This window comes from Gallinula chloropus (genome assembly GCF_964237585.1).
Source record: "Gallinula chloropus genome assembly, chromosome: 3".
NCBI classification, from domain to species: Eukaryota; Metazoa; Chordata; class Aves; order Gruiformes; family Rallidae; genus Gallinula; species Gallinula chloropus.
The window spans coordinates 73,925,349-73,951,607 of NC_140087.1; the positions used below are offsets into that span (position 1 = coordinate 73,925,349).

General features: G+C 47.1%; 1 protein-coding gene across 1 annotated transcript in view; it reads left to right on the top strand.

Annotated features, from left to right (window-relative positions):
- The window catches only part of ACSS1 (acyl-CoA synthetase short chain family member 1), a gene marked incomplete at both ends in the record, with an annotated part of 35,217 nt that extends 13,621 nt beyond the window's left edge, over positions 1-21,596 (top strand). Inside the window, 12 exons of the mRNA XM_084262399.1 lie at positions 1,668-1,867; positions 4,187-4,362; positions 7,022-7,174; positions 8,854-9,001; positions 9,284-9,421; positions 10,014-10,106; positions 14,805-14,917; positions 15,384-15,510; positions 17,132-17,259; positions 19,099-19,162; positions 19,747-19,865; positions 21,423-21,596. Coding sequence (XP_084118525.1) covers positions 1,668-1,867; positions 4,187-4,362; positions 7,022-7,174; positions 8,854-9,001; positions 9,284-9,421; positions 10,014-10,106; positions 14,805-14,917; positions 15,384-15,510; positions 17,132-17,259; positions 19,099-19,162; positions 19,747-19,865; positions 21,423-21,596 — 1,633 coding nt within the window. The remainder of the gene's footprint in view (positions 1-1,667; positions 1,868-4,186; positions 4,363-7,021; positions 7,175-8,853; positions 9,002-9,283; positions 9,422-10,013; positions 10,107-14,804; positions 14,918-15,383; positions 15,511-17,131; positions 17,260-19,098; positions 19,163-19,746; positions 19,866-21,422) is intronic.
- Positions 21,597-26,259: the final 4,663 nt, after the last annotated feature.

Below are 26,259 nucleotides of genomic sequence, written 5' to 3' on the forward strand. Positions count from 1 at the left end.
TGTTTTCCTTATCTTCCAAAAGATAGCAGGGAAGCGGTATTCCTCCAACCACCACTGTACCTGTCTTCATACTTTCTCTATTTCTTTGCTGCCTTCACAGTGCAGATGGAGTTTTACCCTGAACAAGATGCAGAGTTACTCCTAGCACAGGGTTTTGTGACAACGATTCCAAAGTGAGCACTTGGGCTTTGCCAATTTCCAATTTACGTCAGTTTAAAAAGAGGAATAAAACAACCTTTGATGGACAAAGAAACAATTTATTTGCAGCCTGAGCCACCAGCTGAGAGCTAGTTTTGTTCATTTGTTTGTTTTTCACAGCTACGGCCAGTTCTGAGTATAAGGATGCATTGGTAGATTGATGCCATAGAGCTTATTATGGACTGCAGACCCCCAGAAGTCATTTGTTTGCTAACAGTTTTTGGAGTCCCTGGTGGTGTAGCTTGCAGACCCCTAAGGGTTCACAGGACAGGCTGAAGATGAGTGCTAGGGAGTAGAAGACACCTCTCTTTTGGTACTTGGTACTCAGTGAGTTTCTGAACCCATAAAGCAATTTTAATTGCTGCTGGACTCTACAGGTTTCTCCTCTGAGCTGATGGCTGGCACCAGTACAGGGTACTCTGCTGCCCCTCATGAGGGTCTCCTCCCTTGGTATGATACCACTCCTTGCCTGGCACAGTTAGCTGTCATCTTTTCAAAGCCCTTCCACTGTAGGCACGCAGAGCTGTTCGGTTCATGACAGCATCCTGGTCCCAGCCATGCCTGTAGTCATGTTATCCCCTGTGCCTGTATCAGAAGTAGGTGCAGGTCCTTGCCTGCAAACTGCTTTTTCCTTCCTTAGAGGAACATGTCTGCTATTAAGTCTGCACATCACAGTGGAGCCCTGTGAAAAGGGCCATTGTTCCCATTCTCTGTGTTCCCGGGTTTCTCTGTGTAGGAGTGGCTGTGGTTTTACTTGGAGCAGTACCTCTGTTCTGCGAGGCCGATGCGCTCTGCATGGCAGGGTGAAGTGACAATAGAGAAATCTGGGCTGCTCTGGCTTTGATGAGAGTCTGGTAAAATCTGCCACTCTCACAAGTCTCTCAGGGCTTCACCTTTTCTTCCTTACCCCTGCAAATGTATTGTTTACCCTTCAAATGTAAAAAGCTACTAGCTTTTTACAGTAGTTCAGTAGCACTTCCAGCAGTTCCTTAACATAAACAGTGCTGGGGGTCTTAGGACAATGCTTCTACTTCATCTTGTGTTTATCCCACACACGCTCCCCTCCCCTCCCGGTAGCTTCTGACCGAGCATCATAAATAAAAAAGGCATCAAGGATGCCTAAAATGGACACCGACTTCTGGAGGTAGCAGGACCTGCCGGCTTGCTGGCAGCTCTACCCACACCAGAGCCTGGAAGCTTGCTCATCCTTCTGCAGCAAGATGGCTCTCTGCCCTCCCCTTCTGCCCCACAGCCAGAGCAGTCTGGCTTTCACCACCCCGCCCCCCCCCCCGCCCCCCCCACCCCAGGCCACCCTTTTTAGGATGCAAAAGCTGGAGTGCCTGTATTGCTGAGATGACAAGGTCCAGAGGTGATTGTGATGCCTCGCTCAGTTAAAGTTCATCCTCTTTTTGCTCCCTGGTGTAAAATGGGTTGTGAGGTTGCATGACAACGTTGCTTCTGTGCCACAGGGAACTTCTGGATTTGACTTGCCGTCTTGCCAACACTCTGAAGAAATATGGGATACAGAAAGGGGACAGGGTGGCCATCTATATGTCCATGTCTCCCTTGTCTGTGGCAGCCATGCTGGCTTGCACCAGGATTGGTGCTGTTCACACCGTGATCTTCGCTGGATTCAGCGCGGAGTCCTTAGCTGGGAGGATTATGGACTGTAAGTAGATGCAGACTGGGGAACTAACCCCTCTGGACAGTGCTCCGAGACGTATCCCAATTCTTGTTCTTTGGCAGAAAGAGAAAAGGTTTGTGGGCCTCTTTAGCTTGGAGAAGAGGGGGCTGAGGTGTGACCTTATTGATGTTTGTGAATAAATAAAGAGTGAGACTCAGGAGGACAGAGGCAGGCTCTTCTCAGTGAAGGCCAGCAATAGGCCCAGGGCCACAGGTGCAAGCTGGAGGATAGAGGGTTCCATGTGAATATGAGGAACTTTTTCACTGTGAGGGTGACTGAGCACTGGGACAGGCTGCCCAGAGAGGTTGTGGAGTCTCCTTCTCTGGAGACGTTCAAACCCCACCTGGATACGTTCCTGTGTGATTTAGTCTGGGTGATCCTGCTCTGGCAGGGGGGTTGGACTAGATGATCTTTCGAGGTCCCTTCCAACTCTTAACATTCTGTGACTCTGTTCCCAGCTGGCGGGACAGTTTGCTGCTTTGCAAAGTGCTGTGAAGAGCCTTCCCCTCAGCGGCAGATGCAGTGTCCTCTGGCCTTACAATACTTTACAAATTGCTTAACATTCAGCCTGCGCTGGGTTGCTGCCAGGCAGCAGTGAAAGCTGGAGGGAACGCCAGAGCCTCGGAATGGGGCCTGATCTGTTTTTTTGCAGTGTAATCGTGGGGTTTCTTTGATACTCCAGCACAGGGCTAATTCTGCTCTCCTGCTTGTGACGCTGTGATTTATGCATAGCACTGAAAGCCTTGGCAGCCTGCCCCTGCTCTGCAGGCAGAGAGAGCTGTTCCGACAGGCAGAGAGAGCTGTTCTGAGCCCAAAGGACTTCTAGTGTGATTAGATAAAGAAAATAATGTTAGAAATACTAGCAGAAGAACAAAATAGCAAGTGGCTCATGTCCTAGCAGTCACATCAGTTTCTTCAGGGCTGACGTGAAGGAATAAGTCTTAGAGCAGTTTTCATACTTTTTTTTTTCTTTTTCTGTTTTAGGAGAGTTAATCTGTAGAGGGGAAATACGTGTTCCAGTTATCCCTCACTTTTGGCCACTTTTGGTGATGTGTTAAAGAGCCATTTCTCTCCTGCCACAGTCCTGTAATAACACAGTGTGGTACAACTTAATTCCCACAAAGAAGTCAATTCCTTGGTCACCTCCAAGAGGTGCTTGGCTGGAGCACCTCTCCTGTGAAGACAGGCTGAGAAAGTTGGGGTTGTTCAGCTAGGGGAAGAGAAGTCTCAAGGGAGGACCTTTTAGTGACTTTCCAATACTTGAAAGATGCCTATAAGAAAGCTGGGGAAGAACTGTTCCCGGGAGCATGTAGCAGTAGGATTGAGGGGTAAAGGTTTTAAACTAGAAAATGGGAGATTTAGGTTGGATATTAGGAAAAAGTTCTTCAATATGAAGTTGGTGGATCACAGGAACAGGTTGCCTAGAGACATAGTGGAGGCCCCATCCCTGGAGATACTCAAGATCAGGCTTGATGGGGCTCTGAGCGACCTGATCTAGTGAAGATGTCCCTGCTTACTGCAGAGGGGTTGGACTAGATGACCTCCAAAGGTCCCTTCCAACCTAGCACATTCTATGATAATTTGAAGTGCTCTGTCAGAGTGCTGCTGTGTGCTGGGGCTTCCAGGACGTTTCCCCTCAGGGGTACAGGTGAGTTTCAGAGGGCTGTGGCTACCTCTGAGCAGGATAACACCTCTGAGAGGCTGCCCAGTTTGGTTTGCTTCAGTCTGCAATGCAGAGTCATACGCAGCCCCAGAGAGAGGATAGGCAAGGGTCGAAGTGCTTGTTCACTAAGGTTGTGGGAAGTCTTGCGGGGGTCTGAGCACAAGAGCTGTTCAGCTGAAGGAACAGGTTTCACTGTAACATGGGTAACAGGGAAGAAACTGTTCTGCATGTTGGCTTTGCAGGCAGGAATTGGAGGCATTTAAATTGCATATTGGGAAAGACTTTCTTGTGTTCGTGATAGGCATTGGAGTGGACTGGTGGGGAGAGGGGGCAATAGCTACCATTGGGGTATTTGGGGAAGACTGCACTGACAGCTGTCAGAAATGGTTTAGCTGGAGTGGACCCTGCCTTGGGGTGGGGACATGGACTAGGAAACCTATGGAGGTTGCAGCTACTCCTTTCTCTAAGGGTCTTGGGTTTTAAAGTGCTTTTGTCAGTGATGCTGACTGGTTTTGATTGATAGATGTCCTGAGTATGTCACGCATGCTGTCTTGTACATTGTCCCCAAAATTAATGAAAGTAGGGTGCACATGCTAGCCTGGAAGAGAGCTGGTATGTCTGCTAATTCTTTCTCTTTTTAGCTGGATGCAAAGCAATTATCACCTACAACCAGAGCGTCAGGGGAGGTCGAATCGTAGAGCTGAAGACGACTGTGGATGAAGCTGTGAAGAACTGTCCAAGCATCAAACATGTCTTTGTGGCTCAGAGGACAGATAACAAAGTCCAGATGGGTGACCGTGATGTTCCCCTTGAGGAGGTATGTCGGGGTTGGTAAACCTTGCCTGTTTCCCCTGATGTTTCTTGAAGTATGTGGTGCTTACTGTGCTGGGGGAGAGAAACAAGGTGCACTAATGAACGCAGGCACCAGCTGATGCAGGCATCTCAGAGACACGATGCAGGGCTGCTTGGAATGCACACCTGAGATCTTGCTGAACATGTAGATCATGCACGCTCTGCTGCTGGGCTTTGGTCTTTGACCTGCTGTAGGCTACACTGGGAGCTGACAGCCAAGGAAGATCGGGCAGTCTCCATATTTTCCTTGTGTACGTGTGCTGAGGTAGAAGCCTGTGGAGCCGCTGCTGCACCACAGCTTGGCACTCTAGTGTAGCTGCAGCAGACCTGCCAGCGATGACTGGCTCATTGCTGACTCTGGAGCAGGATTTCAGTGTGTGCTGCTCTTCCTGTGTGGGCTAATGGATACAGCTATGTTGCAGTGACAGCATCTGTACGTCCCTGCAGTCACCTAGCTCCGCAGATGCCCGGCGACGCTCTGGATAACTCCTTTTTGTCTGAGTGTTGGCTCCATCACCTTCCTCTCCATCTGTGCCTTTTGGAACTGAGTTCTGGAGGTGAAAAGGCTCTTACGATGGCATCTGGATCTTCATCCTCAAAGGGATTGCCTGCATTTTTAGTCTGCTATGATTGTGAGTTGAAGCACCTCAAGTCTGATTCACAGCATGGGCAAGGGCTGTGCCTCTCCGTTGTAGTAGTCTTGCAGATGCTGCTGAGATTTAGGGAATGAGCGTTTCCTGAGACCCAGAGTGTGCTGATACCATTGCTGCTGCTGTTGTGCTGTGTCTGGACACTGTTACAGTTTGTCATGTGTATGCTCAGGCAGGACAGTGTTGAATGGCAGTGTAGAAATAATCATGTTCCTGGAGAGGCGTAATACAGCCTATGGATAGTGTCATGGTTACCCCAGGATGGGGAGAATGGTGATGGCTTGGAAATATTTAGAACCTGTGCTTCCTGGAGAAGAAAACAGCAGTCCCTTTCTTGTGTTTAGCTGGTGCATGGGGGACTGCAGCCTAACACAGAAGTAGTTTTATCAGTTTGTGGGCAGCAGTAAACAGCAACTACTTGTCATAATAATGCCTGGAAATCCGCCGTCTGCAGTCAAGATAATCACTCAGGAGTCCCTGTGCTGGTCACATGAGATAGGAGCAGCTACTGGGGTAAGTTAAACAGAGAAGGCAGGTTTTCTTTGGAAATTGTCTTACTCATTCTGACTCCACAAAGCACATTCTGAGGATTGTCCTTGGTCTGCAAACAGCCTGAGGCGCTTTGGTGATCCAAGAGCTGAGTTTGTCCCATTGTCAGTTGTAGTGGCTGAAACTAAACCATTAATACTGTTAACTCCTGATCTGTACAGCAGGTGTGCTTTCCAGCTCTTGTGCGATGGCTTGCTGCAAAACCTAAGCTCACGTTGTAGTGGAGCACAACATAGCTCTATCTTAGCTTCCAAAACTGGCCAGTCAGCCTGAATTGGCAGCTCTGAGATGAGCAGGAGTGCTCTAACTTGGAGGCCAGGAGTCACATCTGGCACAGTCAACTCTGTACTTTATTAAGCTTCATTTGTCAGACACTTTTAAACAGCTGGACCTGCTTTGGGTAGTGCTCACTTGTAAATACAGCGTGTTCATATTGTATACTTGTAAAAAGGCAGCCCCTCAGTACCTAGAAATCCCTTTGAAGAGATACCTAATAACCCTTGCAGGAATCGTTACTCATCCAGGAGAGTAGAGAGCTTGAGAGGAGTGTGAGCCAGCTGTGCTGAGCATCTGGAACACACAGTTGTTATTGCAAGTTTGTACACAGATAAGAAAAATGTTCGACCTCAACCTGAGCCATCTGCAGCCTGGGCAGACAAGTTCTCTGCTGCTACAAGGTTCAGTGACCACCAGCATCTCTCCCAAAGCATGTTATTTCTCCTTCCTCTGCTGGACTGGGAACACAAGCTGGACCAAAATTTTGCTCTGGTCTAGTAGGACACTGGATCCTTCTCTCCCATGCTTCTGATGGAACAGGTGAGGAGAGGATCTCTCCTCCACGCTCCACTGTTTGGCCAGGTGGGTGAGTGGCCAAGGCAGGAGAGTAAAGCATTCTCCTCCTCGTGGCTAGAAGAAATTAGAATTTCAGGAACAAATGGACAGGACAGTCACCCTCTGCTGGGGCCAGGGAAGGGACGTGAATGTACAATTGGCCTGTGGCACTGCAGTTTTAAAAGGAAAAGGAAAGTCCTAAACATTATCCAGGCAGCCTTGCTGCTGCTGTCAGGTGTGGTTCATGTCTGCAGTCACACTTTGGCTTTCTAGCAGCAGCTTGCAAAGGCTTGAAATGTAAGCTATGACCTACCATTTTTTTCCCCAAAAATGTTATCTGTGCAGCTCCCCCTGACTTCTGCACCTAGCTGAGGTATTAGTGGAAAGGCAAGGTGCTGTGTGTCCACAGGAACCTTTCCACTAGGTGAGCACATATTATCTCTGATACATCCATGGACACTAGTGAGGAGCCTTCAGCAGCAGTGGTTCTTGTCTCTGGATGCTGCTGATATGGTTACAGATGGAGTATTGGTTGGCTTCATATAGCCAAAGTTTTTCTGTCGTTACCACCTTCTCTTCTTTTTCTCTCCTTAGGAGATGGCCAAGGCAGCTTCTGTATGCACTCCAGAAAGCATGGACAGCGAAGACATGCTTTTCATGCTGTATACCTCGGGCAGCACTGGGAAACCCAAGGGAATTGTTCACACCCATGCTGGGTACCTGCTGTACGCTGCTGTCACGCACAAGGTAACTCAGCTGCATCCCTTGGAAAAGGTTCACTTATCTTCAGGCAGTACTAATGGGAGGGGCTGGGACTGGTGAGGGGTCCTGTATTCTGTGCTCACCACCCAGTTGGCTTATTTGGTGTAAGCAACCTGAGAAAGGTCTGAGAATGTGTAATTAATCTTCAGGATTTGTTCCTGGGAAATATAATACTGTGCAAACCATAGCCTAGAGTTATGGAAGGATGGTAACTGCAGTGCCGCTCCTTTTGCATTTAAAGTGTGCTAGTGTTGGGGGGCCAGAATTTGTGGATGTGAAAATGATGCAGCTGAGGAGATGCTGTGAAGTATCTTACTGTAACATGGGTATTAGTGTACTATTTTGCCTTGGGATGCTGGACTTTCTTATTTCAGAGAGGATCTGGGCTCAGAAACCAACAGCTTTGCATAGTACTCGCTGTCTGAAGATCAAAAGTGACATTCACGCTCTGTGGTTGCAAGGTGCAAATCTTTGTGCTGCTTTTCTCTGTGATCTAGCCTAAATGTTTTCATCCCCTTGTGGGGAAAAAAAAAGGCACTGCTTCTTGAAGCTCCACACATGACAAGGTAACGGTGAAATGTGGAAAGGACTGTGGTGAAAGATCTCCATCTGGCTTTAGTGGCATCGCCCTGTTTGCAATCACACACAATTCAGGCAGAGGTTTTCTTCCTTTAAGCTGACACAGTTGAAATTTTATAAGATATGAATGTGCAAGTGTCAGACTTGTTGGCGTGAAGGGTGTTTGTTCCATCAGTTTTTCTGAGCAACATCTCCGAGGCATCTCTTAGTCCAGAAGGTAAATCCTCCACCCTGGTGCAGACATGCAGCTGTGGTCCCTTTTAGAGGTCCTTCAGAGCCTGCGAGGGAAAGGCACTTGCAAAAGTAAGCAGAGAATTGGCTCTCCTAGGTAGAGGGTTCAGCTGAGCTGTGTGGCCTCTGTGGTCTTTGCACACTCATGTGTGATGCTCTTGTTGCACGCTCGTGGGTTTTCTTTTAGTTCTGATCCACTTGCTTTCATGTATAACATAAAGCTGACTCAGCACTATGAATCAGGATCTCTTCACCATTTGGTAGGGGAGTTAGATTGACAGTGGGAAGTATTTTCCATAACCAAGACAAGATAATGAGTTCTCCAGTGTCTTTGTCTTGAATTTGATGAGCCTGAAGAGGGAGGATGTGGAAAGGATTACACTGATGGAGAAGCTGAGCAGTTAAGAACACTTTTCAGAAAACATTTCACAGACGCTTATCCGTTTCTCCAGCTTTGTCATGGAAACCTGTTGATATTGGTGAGGGGTCTGAGCCTCCAAGACCTGCAGCTTCCCTGCAGTTCAGGGTCACCTCTTGCACGTGGACTGCCTGGAGTAGGCAACCTTAGGTATCCAGGGCTCTGCGCTTTGGTCACAGCTTTATTGCTCCAAGCTGAGCAGCTGCTGGTACAGCCATGCTCCCTGTAAGTTTGCAAAAGCAGTCAGGAGCCTGGAAGCCCTGGTACCTGTCCCGCTGGCTTGCTTCCTCACCTTGGCCTGGCCTTTGTGTCCTACGTGCTTGGTGCCTCTTGCCCTGTGCGCTCTCTTCCTCACACTTGGATGTCCAGTCCAGCACCTTTAAGCTCTTTGCTCCTGCCAACAGAAAGTCAGCTGGCCTTACATTTATTTTTGCAGTATGTATTTGACTACCAGCAAGGCGATGTTTTTGGCTGTGTGGCTGACATTGGCTGGATCACGGGACACAGCTATGTTGTGTACGGACCACTCTGCAATGGAGCCACCTCTGTCCTGTTTGAGAGCACTCCGGTGTACCCAGACCCAGGTGAGGAAGCGGTGGGCAAAGATTTGGCTAGACATGGCAGTGTGACAAAGGAGACTTAGAAACCTGCCCAGTGTGACCTACCTGCTCGGGGGAGGTAAGCTCCTTTACTTCGGAACATTCAGGAACATCTGTGTGCATCCAGGGTGAAACAAAACAAAGAATCACCGTTGGTTTTGCTCTTTGCTCACAGCAGTCCTTCCTGCTGAGTGCCTGCAGCCCTGTGCCAGTGCTGGACAGATAAAAAGCCACAAAGGTTTGTGATTTTTTTTTTTTTTTTTGCAGGCCGCTACTGGGAAGTGGTACAAAGGTTGAAAATTAATCAGTTTTATGGAGCACCTACAGCTATACGCTTGCTGCTGAATTATGGAGAAGAGTGGGTGAAGAAGTATGACAGATCTTCCTTGAAGACCTTGGGATCAGGTAAGGAGCACGAAATCTTCGTCTGGAAAAGACAGGAGGGTCTGGCGGGTGAAATGAAGGTACCAGAGGAGCTCGGCTGACCAGATTGGATGTGGTTAAAAACAGATGATAAAGCAGGCTCCCTGTGTGGCTTTTCAGATATTTTCTCAGCAGAAGGAGAAACAAACTGAAGCTGGGGCCATTGAACCCTAGCCTGTTTCCTAGCTTATTGTGGAGGATTACATTCTTTGCCAAAATGATTTATCCAATGGTAAATGATATGCCTTTGAATTCTATTGGCATAGATGACCCAAGCAGCATTTCCCTGCATGATTTAGGATTCTGGAGGTTCTTATACATGATCTGCATTGTTCAGTTACTTTCAGTGATATTTATTGCTTGCCTTTTGGCCTTTCTGAAGGGGGAAAAAAACCCCAAACAATCCTCAGTTACATGACTGCATTGCAGTCCTTTACGCATTCCAGCAAGAAATGCTGTAAGCCTTCCTCGTAAAGATCACACATTCATCATGCAGTGCACCAAAAGGGGGAGAATGAACTGCCAGAAACCCTCCCCGAGTCTCAGGCTGCTTCTTTTTCTTATCTTGGTCTAGTGGGAGAGCCCATCAACAACGAAGCTTGGCAGTGGTTCTACCAGGTGGTAGGAGAAGGGCGCTGTACCCTCGTGGACACGTGGTGGCAGACAGGTAAAAGGCATCGGTGGGGAAGTGTGGAAGGTCCTAATCATGTACTGGGTGATGGTGGGTAGAGGAGGATTAATACATTTCTGTTCTGTCCAACAAGACTGCCAAAAAACCCACCCCTCCTGGCATGTTGATCAGCTTTTTGAAAGTCACTGGGGAGTTTCAGCACACAGTAGTAATGTAACAGCACATATAAGCAATAGCAATGCTGGTTTTCTTAAATTTAATTTTCCCCTCTAAATGTTCTTTGGTGATTTGAATGCCAGAAAATCTCAGTTGGTTCTAGAAACAAGAGGCAGAGATTGAATTTCTGGACAAACCTGGGAGTATGCAGCTTGAATTGGAAACCTCATTTTCAATTATTTATCCAGCTGCACTGACATTGATATGATCTTATCACGAAAAGGCATTTACAGTACCATGTAGCCATAACCTGCACTTAGGTGTGCTTTGTTTCCCTTCCAGGGAACAGTCAGAGGAGGATGGAAAACTAAGCAGTGGGGTCAAAGGGGCTTAGTGCAACTGCTTGGGCAGGCTGAAAGGAAGCAAGTGGCATCTCACCAGCTGTGCACAGGTAGGGGACAGCGGCTGCCACCCAGGAGTGAAGTAGTATGCTGTAGTTCCTTTGGCCCTGGACCTTTGATGCCTTAAGGAGCATTTCTGTTTTGGCAGCATGCTTGGCCCAGCTCTGTGCATAGTTAAGGCTTGTTATTTGTTCACAACCTGCTGGACAGAGGGACTTACTCTTAGATCCCTGTCCAGTTGGGAGTAGAGCTGGTCCCCCGCCTCCTGCCCTCCCTGCCCAGCAGTGGGGAGAGGCCACAAGGCTGCCCTGTGGCTGGGACTGTGCTGCCTGGGGGGCTGTGTGCTTGAAGGAGTCCTGCGGCACCTTCCCGGCTCCTCCGTCAGTGCTTGGTCCTCTCTTCTGGGCACTGACATCAAGAGTTGTTGAAGAGGTTTTGCAGTATGATCTTAAGTTGTAAACTGTTGTGGACTTAAAGGACCCAGCACAGCTGCTGGCATTCTGCCTCTGCTGGGGAAAAAAGCCACCCCTACTCTTAAATCTCTAGCTGTCACTGGGCAGACTATTTGTTCCCTTTCCAGCCAATCTGCTTCTGATTTCACCCTTATTCCTGCTATCAGGCTCTCTCTTCAGGATCCCTGTAGCCCATCACAGTGTGATGAATTAGCCTCTGGCATGCAACCAAGTTCCATGTAATCCAGACCAGACTTGCAGACTCTTCTTATTTTCAGATTTGAAATAAAAGAACCACAGAAATCAGAGCAGCTGTGTTAACTGCTATCTACTTCAATTACTGATCTCTTAAGCCATCTGGATTCTCTCATGCTGAGCCGAAGGAAAGCTGACTGGTTAGGTGCTATCTGCTTTCCTCCTCACTGCTCTGAAATAAAACACTATGGAGAAGCAGTTGATTTCTGTGCAGTAACAGAGATGAAAAGAATCTTTTTTTCCCCCTAACATTTCTGTCTGTTTGTCTCCAGTTAATTGGTGCATGTAGTGTCTTCTATTTCATCTGAAGTACAGTGTTAGATCTTGTATTAAGCTGTATTTCTCCTAGGTTTTTGGAGCAATAGCTGTCAGGTGAGAGGGTAAAGGACATTTGCTGGACAGTCTGTGAGTACAGAGTGCCTGATCTCACCTTGAACCAGGCATAGTTTTGGAGGCAGACAGTTACCATCTCCTGGAAGCATCATATAATGAGAAATATTCATGAAATTGATTTTGTTAGAAAGTAGAATCAATCTTTTGCCACAGTTGATGCTTCCAATAGAAAGGAAGCCAAATTAATCTTGGAAGCATCATATATGCCATTTGAATGTAAAGGGAGCATGGGAAGAGATCACAGAAACCGTTTGATGGATGCTGGCTGTAGTCCTGCAGTGTCACCTCTCATAGTCATTTTCCATGGAGCTTGTTAATTGTGCTGCTGCCTGCAGTGTCCTCTATGGTACGTTGCTCTCCAGAGCAGCAACATGTTGCCAGCTAATAAAGCCTGGTAGGCATAAAGATCAGCAAATGGTGATTTAAGAATCCATTTGAAAGTCTTTGGATGAGCAAATGAGACAGCAATTGGCGAGAAGCAATTTAAGTAGTGTGGTGTGTGCAGATGCAAGAGATGAAGAATTCCTCTGGCTCTCACTGTTAAAATGCAGCAGTGCTGTGCTGGGATTGACAATAATAGAATCAGAGCTCTGTTTGTGTTTCAGGTGTAGCTCTTCACGGTGCAGAAGAGACACTCAGTATTTTTACTTTTGTTATTGGTTTTATATAAAAACCCCCCCAAACCTACAGTTGTTCCAAGCAGCTGGTTTTGAAAGACATCCTTGAACAGGCCCTGGAATGTCGTTGGCATCATCTTACAGCAATTTAGGCTGGGCTGGGGCTTCTGAGGTAGGTTACCCCACAGTAGCGAGTCCGTGTTGGTGAAGACAACAGTGTCATAGGGCACATGCTCCACCCTGCTGCCAGAGGTAGTTTCCCCAGGGCAGCAGGGAGCCTATTTTGGTGCATTGCCCTCCCTGCTCAGATTCTGCTGTCCTTGTCCTTGCAAATCTGGGTGGATTTGCCCTGTGGAGATGCCAGCTTTTCTTCTTCCAGCTTCCTCTAAAGAGACAGACTTTATAAGGGCAGAATAGAGCCTAGAAGCTTTGCTTAGCTGTCATCTGTCAGTGACTAAAATTACTACTTCTATACCAGTTTTAAATAGGTCTTTACTGTGCAAATAATGTTTAAAGCACCCTTGCCCCCATGCAGCTCCCTCTGGAATGTGACTTTATTGCCTTAAGTGCAGCTGTCTGCAGGATGTGTAGGATGTGTCAGAACCCATGTTGAAACGTAGCTTGCAGTGCTGTATTCAGAATGAGTGTCGGCTTAGAAAGAGCAACCATCAGCTTAAACAGGTTCCCTGCTCTGAGGCAGGTTTTGTCTGTGCAGACAGAGAACAGAGGGTGTCTAGGGTGCTTTTCAGTTTTTCTGAGAAAATGCAAGAGGACCCTTTCAGGGTAAACAGAAGCATGTGAAATGGATGCATACCCATCAGTTAGATGTGAAATAATTATATGCGTAAGCCACAAGTGGAACTACTTTCTGCAGGTCTGAAGCTCAGGGTTCTTCAGACACCTGTCCTCATAGCTACATCAGGACAGCTGGATGCAAATTCAGGGTCAAATTCAACCCTTCCAACCTGTGGTTTCAGTTTTCTCAACCTCAGCAAAGCCGGTAGAGGAACAGCACTCTCCAAGTGCCAGAACACACCTTTATTTATAGAGCTGTATTGCTGAAAGCCTAGCACTCCTTTGTTTTTGTTTCTCTCTCATGTTTCTGAATTGGTTTTAAAATAGAAAAGATCTGATTAAGGTTGGAATCTGACTTAAAGTTCGTCCCAGCAGGAATGAAAAAGGATTATTAAAAAGGTTTAATTTTGAATGGAAGGCAGCTCAACATGCCAGTAAGGGGTGGGCTAATCTCATATTCCATAATAATAATAGTAATTCAGGCTCCTGAAGTGCTTTTCATGCTAACCTTAGACAGCTTTAAAAAGAGCACCGGGAGGTAGATCCCCTGACGTGCTTATACTTCCCCTGTAAAATCAGTTCTGGGGTAGGAAATGGGGCTGGTGAGTGCAGCCCTGTGTGCGTCAGAAGGACCTGCAGGCAAGTCAGCATGTGTTAGAGCTGCCCACGTACTACTTGTTGGCCGGTAGCTGGAGGAATGGCCTTATCCATGGGCTGATGTAGGGCCAGATGCAGGGAACAGAGCGCGTGAGCTGAATCAGTGGGGTCTTCACTGTGCAGGATTGATTTGTCACTGGCAGGACTGCAGGAAGGCTGAGGAGAGCACTCGTCGTGGCTGCTGCAGGGTCCACAGGCTGTCTGGTGCAAAGCCAGCTGCTGTAGAACCAGGTACTGCTCTTCTCTGAAGAGCTAAGCTGAACGTCGGCGATCCTGATGCTATGAGGCATGGAGAGCTGTTCTTCCCCAGGGGGAAGAGTGCCCACGCTCGGTGGTTTGCCACTGGTCTATGGAAAGGAAAGTGATTTTTTGGAGCCAGTGCTGAATGAGGCCCTGTTCAAACAGGGAGCAGGAGTAGCTCTTGATGTGAGTTTACTCAGGAGGGTACCTGCCTTCAGGTCTCCATTCTCTACTTCCTGCAATCATAGAATCATAGAATTGTAGGGGTTGGAAGGGACCTCAAGAGATCATAGGGTCCAACCCCCCTGCCAAAGCAGCTCCCTAGGACATATCACTCAGATAGGCGTCCAGACGGGTCTTGAACATCTCCAGAGATGGAGACTCCAAGACCTCCCTGGGCAGCCTGTCCCAGGGCTCTGTCACCCTCACTGGGAAAAAGTTCTTCCGCATGTTGGTGCAGAACTTCCTATGCTCCAACTTGCAACCACTGCCCCTTGTCCCCTATAGACAGAACAGGTCTTGGTGGTGTCACCCTGGCTTGCCAGACATTTTCCTAGTTTAAGCCTTTCTTGTATTCACAAAGATCTCTTGGTTTATCAGGTCTGTGCTGCTTTCAGACAGCTGTGCCACTTGGTGTGGCATAATTCCTTCCCAGTGGCTTTTTCTTGAAAGGTGGCTTCTCCCTTCTCAACTTGAAGAAAAGTTGGCATTTGCTTTCATCCAGCATCTGGTGGACGCCACATATTTTGTTTTTCATTATTCTTCCAGAAACTGGTGGCATCTGCATTGCCCCACGGCCTTCAGAGGAGAAAGCAGAGATTGTTCCAGCTATGGCTATGAGACCTTTCTTTGGGATTGTGCCCGTGCTGATGGATGAGAATGTGAGTTGAAGCTGTGCTGGGTGCCCAAAAGAGAGGCTGGTGTGTGTTCCTGCCTTAACTGCTTTTCTGATGGCTGAGGAACAGGATCCAGAAGGATGTTTGTTCCTCCATTAAAATGTTAGAATAGATGAGTGATTTATGTATTGACCATATCTCAAACGTCCATACAGATTGCCAAGTGGGCATTGCAAGCTGCCTGCAAATCTCTAGAGGAGTGTTTGCATTTTCAGCACTGCTTTTATGGTCTTATGCTGCTTCTGATTGAAAGCTGCTGCCTCCATTCATGGGAGAAGTCAGAAGTCACACTGCTTCTGGGGGTCCGAGCAGTTGGAGCAGGTCATGCAACATCTGGTGATGCTGGCTGTGATGGAGCAGCCAAGGCGACTCTTGCCAGATCAGTGACACAGAAGCACTTACTGTTCTTGTTTTATTCACCTGATCATCCTTCCTGTGCTTGAACCTGCAGGGAAAGGTCATAGAGGGCAATGATGTGTCCGGTGCGCTCTGCATTGCCCAGCCGTGGCCTGGCATGGCAAGAACAATCTATGGAGATGATCAGCGGTTTGTTGATTCCTATTTCAAAGCCTACCCAGGTAAGGGAAGTGCCAAGGGAAGGTGGTTTGTACTGCATTATAAGCACACTGAGTATCTGTGGCAGCACTTTGTGGTATGTCTGTAGCAGCCAGATGTTGCTTGTTTGGGTTTGTGTGTCCAGTGTTGCAAGCGTGCACGAATGGTCTTGGATGGTGTTGACCAAAGGGAAGCTGTCAAAGGGAATATATTTTTTAGAAAGTTTTAACACTCAAATTTTGAATTCCAAATACTTTTTCTTTGGGGCTATTTGTGTCTCACTTCAAAATAGGCATATTGGATGGGAGAGTTCCTCCTGCATCACTGAATCTCAACCCCTGCTGTCACAGGCTTTGGTACATCCTTCCTTTTTAAAATATGGTCAAGTTGTATCTGGCAAGTAATTAGAAGTGGAAGGGAGACAGGTTTTTTTTGTAAGAGGTTGGGCAAGAACACTTTTCACTGAGAGAAGCAACTCCAGGAGATTTGAAAACTGCAAGGTAAACAAGAGACAATCCTGCAAATTCTACAAAATGGGTTGGAAATTAAGAATGGGAAACTGGTAGAAGGAATTGAATGAGGCGGTAGTCCCCAGTTACTCACTGCATGTGTCCATGTGAAATCTTGTTGATATTTAGTTGATGATGGTTTAATTGATTTGGAAGGGCAGGAAGCATGAGTGGAGGTCCATGAATTGGCCTATTAACGGGTCCTGGCAAGAACCCCCTTCAGACTTTGCAGCACTGGCTGCTTTCGGCTGCTCAGAAATGCCAGAGGAACAGTTTAGATGCAGACGTGGCTTTGATGAAGAGCTAACACAATCTGTTAGAAGTGCTGGGTTTTTTCAGTTTCCATCAAATGTTTTAGATGCTCCAAACACGGTGCTTGTTGTGGGGAGGGAGAGTTCCAGCTAATCGGACAGCAGTGTTCCTGCCATGCTCATATACTGGAGAAGGACTGTTACCTGAGGTCTGAATCCTTCCTAGCCAGGAAGAAAAACAGCTTTTCATCCACTCCAGTGTAAGTGATTAAAAAAATTGGCAGTGTTCCCACATACAAGATGTGATGGAACTGCTCCCTTTCAGCTGAACAGTTGCAGTTTTCCATGAGTGCTGAGGTGCAGCAGCAGACATGAGTTTCACCAGTACCCTACGGCCTGATGGAAAAATGGCATTGGAAGAGTTTTTATCTCAGTGCTATATTCACCAGGCCTGAGCACACAGTTGCTCTGCAGCTGTAGGGACATAAAGTCAAGAGAGATCTGTTTTGTAAATCCAACAAAGCATCACTGTGAGGTGATTCTGGATTTGGTTTTACTTACAGGGACGTCAGCCACTGGTTGCTGCTGAGTGCCTACAGTGATTTTGTCCATTTTGGCAGAGATCTGAGCTCTGCTGCTCCTGGTGCTGCTCAGGTGCTTGCTAGGAGCCAGCACAGCCCAGGTAGAGCAGATGAAGGTTGGGGACAGCAGAGGGAAATGGGGTGTCACAGCTGATGCTGCTGTAAGCTTAAGAGGTCCAGTGAGCTGCCTGGTCTGCCCTACTCTGCTTGCCATACTAGGGCATATACATGGCTTGCATCAGAGCCCAAAGCAATAGGCTGGCACACTTACTACTGCTGACCACCCACGTGTCTTTGCTGTAGGTTACTACTTCACAGGGGATGGTGCTTACAGGACCAAGAAAGGCTATTACCAGATTACGGGGCGCATGGATGATGTCATTAACATCAGTGGTCACAGGCTTGGGACAGCAGAGATAGAAGATGCAATGGTAAGTTCCTAACAGGTAGATGCTCTTTGACAGGTCATATCTGTGCAGCAGGCTTTATGAATTTAAACAAGCACAGGGTGTCTTGCCTTCAAACCCCTGTCCCTGCATGCACACAGCCTGATGCGTAATGAATAGCAAATGTGAGAAAAGAACCAGCTCCCTTATTAAGGAGGCAGTAAATAGGTGAGAGAGGGGTCCCACCGTGGGCAGTCCCTGCAGTCAGTCTGTCAGAGCTGTGTTTCCTCTCAGTGACACTGTACTGTTGCAGATGTAATTTTGGATGCTGGTGGAGACTCCATAAAGGATTGTCTCTCCTGTTTGTTCCTTTCCTTCTGTGAATGCCTAACCCCTCCTTCCCAGATCTGTGAGTCTTTCTTGTCCAAATTAGCTGAGTATGCCTGAGAATTCAGCAATGTTAAATATGAAGCAACCTTGATTCATGTAAGCTGCAAAGCTAGCCTGTCACTTCGAGAGAAAATAATATTGGCTTGGGGAATTGAAAACAAAACGTCCTCAGAGCATTTATCTTCAAAGCTTGACCTGAATATTTATTGCTGTATTATGTGCCTTGTCTGCAAATGGCACTCAAATGTAGCATTTGATATCCTGAACTGTGTTCTCATGGCACACGGGATCCTACTTTCTCCTCTGTAATATTTTTTTTGTCTGTCTGGGTTTCATAGAATCATAGACTATTCTGGGTTGGAAGGGACCCATAAGGATCATCGAGTCCAACTCCTGGCTCCACACAGGGAAGTGACAGCCAAGTCACAGCATGGGACTGAGTGCATTGTCCAGATGCTTCTTGAACTCAGTCAGGCTCAGTGCTGTGACCACTTCCCTGGGGACCCTGTTCCAGTGCCTGAACAACCTTTCAGTAAAGAACCTCTTCCTAAGATCCAACCTAAATGTTCCCTGTCACAGCTTCATGCTTTTCCCTTGGGTTCTATCCCTGGTCACCAAAGAGAGGAGATGGGCATAGGCCCCTTTGCTCTCCCCATCAGGAAGGTTCCTAATCACAGATACAGGATTCAGTTCCTCTTGCATTCTATGTATGTGTATATGCAAATATGTTTATATGCTTATATTGCTTTCTGATGTTTTCTTTCATATTTCAATTCTAAATAGCATAATCAGTTTTTGGTATGGGATTCAGTTATGCAATTTTTTCCTCTCTGCACACCCAAACTGCATTCTTACTGCAGAAGAATGTTAAATTAGATGCTGAAGGGTGACAGAATAAATCACTGTTGTGTAGCACAATAATAAAAATATGCATTGGGCAAAACAACCCTTCCCCCCCCTTCTGGGAAGATGAAGAAGCCTGATTCTTTCTGCTGTGCTTTGGGCACTTAGAAACACCAGTGCAATGTGGAGCATGATGTTGGCAGCGTTGCTTTTGCTCTGCTGGCAACAGCTCCTTGTGGCACAGAGCAATGCAGGACTGGTTTTGCTTGTGATTTGCCCGTGGCCAGTCACCACTTGGGACCGTAGCCATGCACACACAAGAGCACAGACAAAGAGCAGGCACGTTTCCAGCTGGTGCAAATCCAGCTTGGTGTGCAGTGGGCTTAGCAGTGTGTGGAGGAGTACTTATTGTGTAAAAGCAAGGACAATCCTGTGAGTAAATCTTACTCCCAGAGACGTGGCCACAAGCTGACCGTGCAGTAGGAAGGCAGCATCCAGCTTTCTTGCTGCTGTGCTTTCAGCAAGATCTGCCAAGGGGAGGGTAAGATACAGTGAGGTTTTTTTGTTCCTAGAGCAACTGGTGCAAATGGTGCAGGGCCTGAAGCAGTTAACTGTTATGCTTTGTGTGTTTTTGTTTCGCTTTTTATGAAGGCTGATCACCCTGAGGTCCCCGAGACAGCTGTGATTGGGTATCCACACAAGATCAAAGGAGAAGGTATGTGAAAAGCAGCACCCTGACCTGACATCTTTGTGCACTTTCCTTAATTTCTAAGCTGGTCCTGCATGTTAGGCAGTGCCTGGGGAATGGTAGGGCAGTTATCCTCAGGTTGACTGTCATTGCAGCCCCAGGAGGCAAAGACAGCTGTGAAAATAACTGTGTGTTCCTAAGCTGGGTGCAGGTATTACTCCCTAAGCTGTTTTCACATAGAGTGTTTATGTATGTGCTAGTGCTCCTTTTAAAAGGATTGTGCTCAGAGGTGTCCTTTGAACAGAATGGGAATTGTTGATTTGCATTGGCCAGCTTTTTGATCCCAGAGACACTCTAGTCATTTATGTCAAGTTGTCATCGTCACTGAGACCAGTTTGGTACGCAGATCTCAAGATGAGGCTGGGCCATCATTTTTGGGGGGATGGAGTTGATGACTCCCTTTTGTAAAAAGGACCTGTGGTTTTCTTGGCAGTCCCTAGATTGTGGGTAGGAATGATTTGAAACTTGCCTTGGCATTCAAATGAGCACTCCTGGTCTTGCCAGCCAGGATCTAATATGAGGTCTGTCACTTCTGCTCATTTGTCTTCCAGGTGCCTTTGCTTTCATAGTGCTAAAGGAGCAGACAACTCATACAGACCGTGTCAAAGAAGAGCTCAAAAACATAGTGGCTTCCAAGATAGCGAAATACGCTGTGCCTGATCACATCCTGGTAAGTGGGAGACTTTAACTTGGGAGCAGGAATGGTCACCTTGAGCAAGCCTCACCTGCCTGCCTGTAGTGCTGCTGTTCTCCCTCCCCAGCAGGATGAAGAGCAGGAAGACAGAACTAGCTGGAGGGGTCCTGGTGTAGGGGAGGCAGGTGTGTGTGCCCCTTCATGCCTGAGGATCCGCAGTGACCCAGTGGGTGGTTGGGATAGCACAGCTGTTCTAGCCTGCAGGGCAGCTTCTTGCTGGGGCTGTAACAGACCATGTTGTCTCAAGATGTGCTCAATGTCCTGAAGGTCTCTGTGGCCCCACGCAATGGATCAGATAAAACATGAGAAAACCGCAGCCTTCAGTGTCGCTGGGGGTACAGTGACACTTCCCACTGCCCAGCTATTTTGCATTCATGATTAGCATCAACTCCAGGCCCAAAAGCACTGTCTGTTTTCTACTGTGTAACTCAGACAGTGGCTCAGCCTGACCCTGGGTGCACAGGTGAACTCCAGGCTCTATTTGAAGCCTGTGCACCTTTTAGCAGCTCCCCTTGTGTGTTTGGGGAGTGCACTAAGCTGCCCCTTGGCTGCCCCCCAAGGCCCATCTCCATCCATCCACTCTGCTTGGAGGCAGTGACCAGACCACTTCTTGGAGGGGCTCTGCTTTTAGCCATGTGCTGGGAAGGTGAACACCAAGACACAGGTTACAGAATACAAGAGGAGCAGGCACGGGTGGCTTGTTCAATTTACAACAGCCTAAGGTATCCTCAGTGGATTGCAGCAGCTCTGAGAACTTAGAGGTCTGCAAGGAAATGCCTCTGTTTCCTTGTGTTTGGGGGTAGTCCTGCAGGGAAGTTCTACAGTTTTTTCCTTGCATGTTAGTTAATGCTTTGGAGTTTTGTTCCCTACTGGCTTCATCACATAGCAAAATGTGAAACCTGGTAGTGTCTCTGTTCAGGCCCTGAGAACCCCTTACCAGGCTCAAGTCTGCTGCAGAATCCTTTGTGAGATGCACAACCAAGAACATTTAACGTTCCTATGGTTATGAAGGAAAGTTTGTAGGCTGACAGACAAAATCAGGCAGAGAGAAACATCAGCAAACAGGAGTTATCCCTCGAGTAGGAAACCCTGTGGCTGGTGTGCAGTATTGTGTGCTTTATATTCCTGCCCTTAGAGGGAATATGAATGTTCTGGTAATGCGTTGAGATCTGTGTGATTATCAGTGCCTGAGTATCTAGCTGTCTAGTTCGATCGTTAACAGCTCAGTTGGAACCTGATTCTCCAAAGACAGTCCTGCAACACCTCGCCTGGAGATGCACAGCAATGAGTAAATGGGGAACAAAGTCCACTTAGATAAGAATAGAATTTATAGCACATAGAATTGATGCCAGTGACACTCCTTTACTTGGAAATAAACCAAAGGTGCTCAATGATCTAGTGTTTCCCAGGAGCCTTAAAGAAGCTGTGGCCATGAGATAGTATGCCAAGGTTAGAACTGCTCAGCCAAATTTCCTTGGGGTTTTCCAGCTGGACCCAGTTTCTAATATGGGTGTGTCTTTCCCTTCTCTGCAGGTGGTGAAACGTCTTCCTAAAACCCGATCAGGGAAGATCATGAGAAGGCTGCTGAGAAAAATAGTCACTGAGAAATCAAGTAACATGGGAGATGTCACCACACTTGATGATCCAAGTGTTGTCAAGGAGATAATGGATGCTTACCAGAAATACAAGGAGAAGAATTCCTCATAGCAGGCAGCTCTGGAATCTCCCGTCTGGAAATGCAAGAAGTCTCAAATAACCAGGCAAATGACACAGTTCTCTTCAGCATTTTAAAAAAATGCTCCCTTCTAGTGGAACAAGATTTTCCACTCCACAACATATTTTGAGATGCACAGAGCTAGGAGCAATCTGCAGTTTTGCAGAGTCAGTGAGCTCCCTTTTTCGTTGCTTTTATGGCTGTTGTAGAGCAGCCATTGGTGGTTCTATTAGCTGTGATGGAATTTAATACTAGCTGAAGCAAGATGCAGATGTTAATGCTTCTAATTTTAATGTTTTTGTACAGGGAAATGTTTTTATACCATGCATTTCTGTTTTAAAAGAAGCCCTGGAATACAGTTCTTCCATTTTTCCTTCGGCTTGGATACCCGAGTTCAAGGAGCTGTATTTCACTGCAACTGTGGTGCCTTTTCAGCAATGCTGGGTATTCTAGTCAATGTTTCACATGTTAGTTGTGAAATGAGGAGGACATGACTAGCCTAATAATTCTTTCTTGTGTTTACCCAGTTTTCTAATACCTCCTTTGGCTTTCCCCATAAGGATTTGTTCCTACCGCTGTATGTCCTGGGACTTGCCAGAGGTGGTGAACCCATGTCACTTCATGTCCCACCTAGGTAACCCTGCACAAGCACTTCCAGATGTAAAACTGAGCCACAAAGCCTGCTACTGGGCTTCCTACATGTCCTCAGTGCATTGCTGGCTGCGTAGGAGGGGTCTGGTTGCACATGTTTTTATTCTGCCTTGAGAAACTGAGATCACCAACTGGGTTTAAGTAACTGTCCTCTTCCTCATCGGTGATAACAACCCGATCAATGTTCTTCACTTCTGCTTATTAGGAGTGGTAGTCTACAACTGGTAGATCTTTGTTGCCAGGAGGTGACGTGTGTAGGTGCCTTTGTTTCTTGAAGTTACTATGAAAAGGGACAATGTTTGCTTGCTGTCTGTTAGAGAAGTTTTGGGAAACAAAATCCTGAAATGCTCAAGAGAGGTTTGAAGCTGAGAGGTGCACTGGAAGGCTTACTGTGACTTGACAGGCTGTGTGATTTCTGACCAAGGAACGGATATTTTACCCTGCTCCAAAATGCCTTGTAATTTTTGTTTGCTCCAACAAAGACAGGCACCCCGTTTGGAGGTAGGTTGGTTCTCTTTTTGGTACTTAACCTTGTTGCTTATCCTGCTCTGGTAGAGGGGTTGGACGAGATGATCTCCAGAGGTGCCTTCCAACCCCTACCATTCTGTGACTTCAGGCTAGGCCCTACCATGCCCCTTCTGCAGGTATCCATGCTGATCTTCCAAAGAGTTAAGTGCCAGGTGGGTACCTGCAAATTGCACAATCCACAAAGAAGGAAGTGCCTCTTAGACGCCTTCTGGAAAGCGGTGGTAGCATTCCAGGCCAGCAGCCTCAGAGTAACAGAAAACAACAGCCTTTGTGATTCATATGCTTACAGAATTCCAACTAATATATTCAGTGGTTTATTTCTAGACTTGTCTTTTCATGAAGACATTTTGATTGAAGCACTTATATTTGGGCTGTTCAGAAGAATTTGCTAGTAGGTCTCTTGCCACTGAAGGCCGTGGAAAAGCCTGTACGTGCCAAATGCCTTTGAGACTTCTGCCACTGCTAAATTTGTTTTAAACTGGCTGAGAGGTTCAGAGTGTTTGGAGGGGCCACAGAGCGTGCCAGGAAGGCATGGTAGAGGACCCCTCCTCTCTCCCTGGGTGCAGAAGCTCAAGGTGTATGCCAGCACAGCGTGCTGATCCTGGGAGTACGTGCTGCAGGAGTTAGGCAGAGCTGCTCCATCTTACCCAGCCTAAGGCAGGTGACTGCTGACCACCATTCCAGCGCTGTGGCTGCGCCAGCTCAATCAAACCTTGCAGTCCTGCCTCAGTCTTTCTAAGGTGACTGCTTCGTTTCACAGAGCTGTGTGTTGTGGCCTGCTTAACCCCCTAACTGGCAGAATCACCGAGGGTGACTTACTGCTGAATTTAACTGGAGCAGTGCTGCCTTTTCCAGTGGGGCTGTGTACTGGAAGGATGATCTGGTACCACATGGGGAAGCAGGCTGCTCGCAGTACGATGTGTTTTCAAAGACAGGCTTGTTGCCTTAGATCCCAGAGTTCTTCTGAGAGCACTCGCTGCTTTTGCTGGGTTGGGTTTTTTTGGTTTTTTTTGTGTAGGTTTGTTGGTTTTTTGGTTGGTTTTTTTTATTAATGCCTCTAGGGACAGGGTAATACAGTAGGGAATATCATGCTTTGTTAAAATTCCCATCCTTCTGGCTGCAATCCATTCTTGCTTAAGGTAAGTAGACACCCCATGGACTTTGTGGGAAGTTGAAGATCAGAAGGCTTGATAGTTGACAGGATGTTAATATTTTAGGAGAGAGCCACTATATATATCCTCTATGGCCATTGCAAAAGGAACAAAACATCCTTAAGTGATTTTCAAGTGGGAAACAGGCAGGAGTTAATGCTTTTGACTGAAAACCAGACTCCCTTGTTTAAACATGGTGTTTCCATACTGTCTGAAACAGTGTGGAGGAAGAAAATTACTCTCCAACAAAATTATACACTTTCCTTTTAGTCAAGAAAACATTTCCTATTTTATGGATATAGAATTTCCTGTCCTGTTGACCTGAAATTTCCATGCTAAAGTGTGACCCAGTGGTCACAGATACATGGTCTAATTCATTGGAACTGCCTCATGAAGACTAGTGATGTGAGGAGCAATGTGCTTTGGTGCCTTCATAGGCTTGTCATACAATTCCTCTGTGCAGGGAGTTTGGGAGATAGGTGTTCTCCCTCACCTGCATCCCTGTTGCCCCAGCTTGCATGGACTTAGGGACCACTGCTGCTAGGAAGGTTACAGACTGACCCAGGAAACTACTGGTCCTTGGGGTGTCCATGTGCTCAGAGCTCCCCTCGGGTGTTCAAGGAGAGCACATGGTGCTGTGCTGCTGACATGGTGCTCTGCAGCGGACACAGCTCCTGCTGGGCTGCCTCTGCCTCCACCTCTCCCGGTAAAGCTGCACTTCTGGATGTGTACTAGCATCAGCCCTTTGAGCTAACACCCTGTGCCCAGTTCATATAATAGCATCCTGAGGATGGTAGAACAGAGCTAGACAGGGCTTGGAACTGGCACTTCATAGAAAAAGAAGACAACTCTGCTTCACTAGGTTGCCTATTCTTAGGAAGCTTTGCTAGACTGATGAAATTTTCCAGCCAGAGAAGTCCCCCTTTCTTTTTTTTCCCCACGATCTCTGCTAACTGCAAGTGCAAGCCTGAGCTGAGCTTCACATTTTTGTTATTCCCTGGATGTCATGAACATCAGCACTGGAGCATGGCAGCAGTGCTTTCTGCTTCATATGCAGCCGTGTCACACCCCCACCGGGTCTGGAGTGGGGTTCAGCCTGCAGAACTGGCACTGATGGCCTCAGCTCTTGAAATGCTGGGAAGGAGGTACCTTGTGAGACACTCCAGGCCAGCACTGTTGAGAGCTGATCTTCACTAGTCAGTGAAGGATATATAGAATGCTTTATAGTGAGATTGTGGGACAAACTTGGAAGCAATTGCTTCATTTAGACAAAAATCTGTTGGGACTTCTCTAAACCTTTGTGTGCGCATGAGCACCATATTGGTTATTTGCCAGGTTGCCTTTCTGACTTCATCAAGCGATCCGGTCAGTTTTACCTGTTCCAGTTCATTGCAAGAGGCAAATGGTGCTTGCTTTTCTCCCAGTTGGTTTTGCCTGTGAGACCCAGCCATGGTGCCTTCCCCCTCTCTGGAGAAACGGACCATGATTTCATTAATTTGAGAAAGGGAAAGTCCCTCTTTCTAGAGATGAAGTGTCTGTTGTACAGTCTACTGTTAAGCCTCTGATTTCCTTTTGTTTTCTTGTAGTCATGCTTGAAACACATTTATTGTCCTTGACCAAACCCAGTTTCTTCAATGATCTCTGTATTCATATTTCATTAAAGAAAATACCTTCATCTGTGTGACGGGCTGGCTTTGCATCATAGGCGCCCGTCGACCTGTCCCCTAAAGGGTCTATGATTTTTTGGTTCCTTGGACTCACTGTTCTGATTATTTTAGTCTGCCAGCACAGAACAAAAAGGCAAAGAAGTGTGAGATCACAATGAGTCATCTTGTGGTCCAAACTGCTCTTTTCCTTTGCTGCTTTTCTCCCAACTGGAGTTCACAGGAAGTGGGTTACTGCCAGAAAACTCTCACTGAAAAACAACTCCAAAAGTTGAAGAACTAGTATTTGCATGTCTTGTGTAAATCCTGAGGTCCCAGTGCTCTACACTCATTTTCCTGTGTGATGCAATCAGAAAAATTAGTGGGAACAATTAATTACCATCAATTGATATGGATGGTCCAGCTACTACTCTCCTTGCCTTGTGCACAGTGTGCACAAACAGAAAAGAAGTGAAAAAGGGGTGTATGTGGGGTACATGAGAGACAGCATGGTGTAGAGGATGAGTGTGTAGCTGTCCCAGAGCTGAGCAGATGAGAGGAAAAAAAAGGGTTTCCAGGTGCCATGGAGGGGTGTTAAGAGCCAGGAACACATCCCCTGCAGGGTGCTTTGTCCATTAAGAAGCAAGGAGGAGTGTGTCGTGGATGACACTATAGTTGGAATG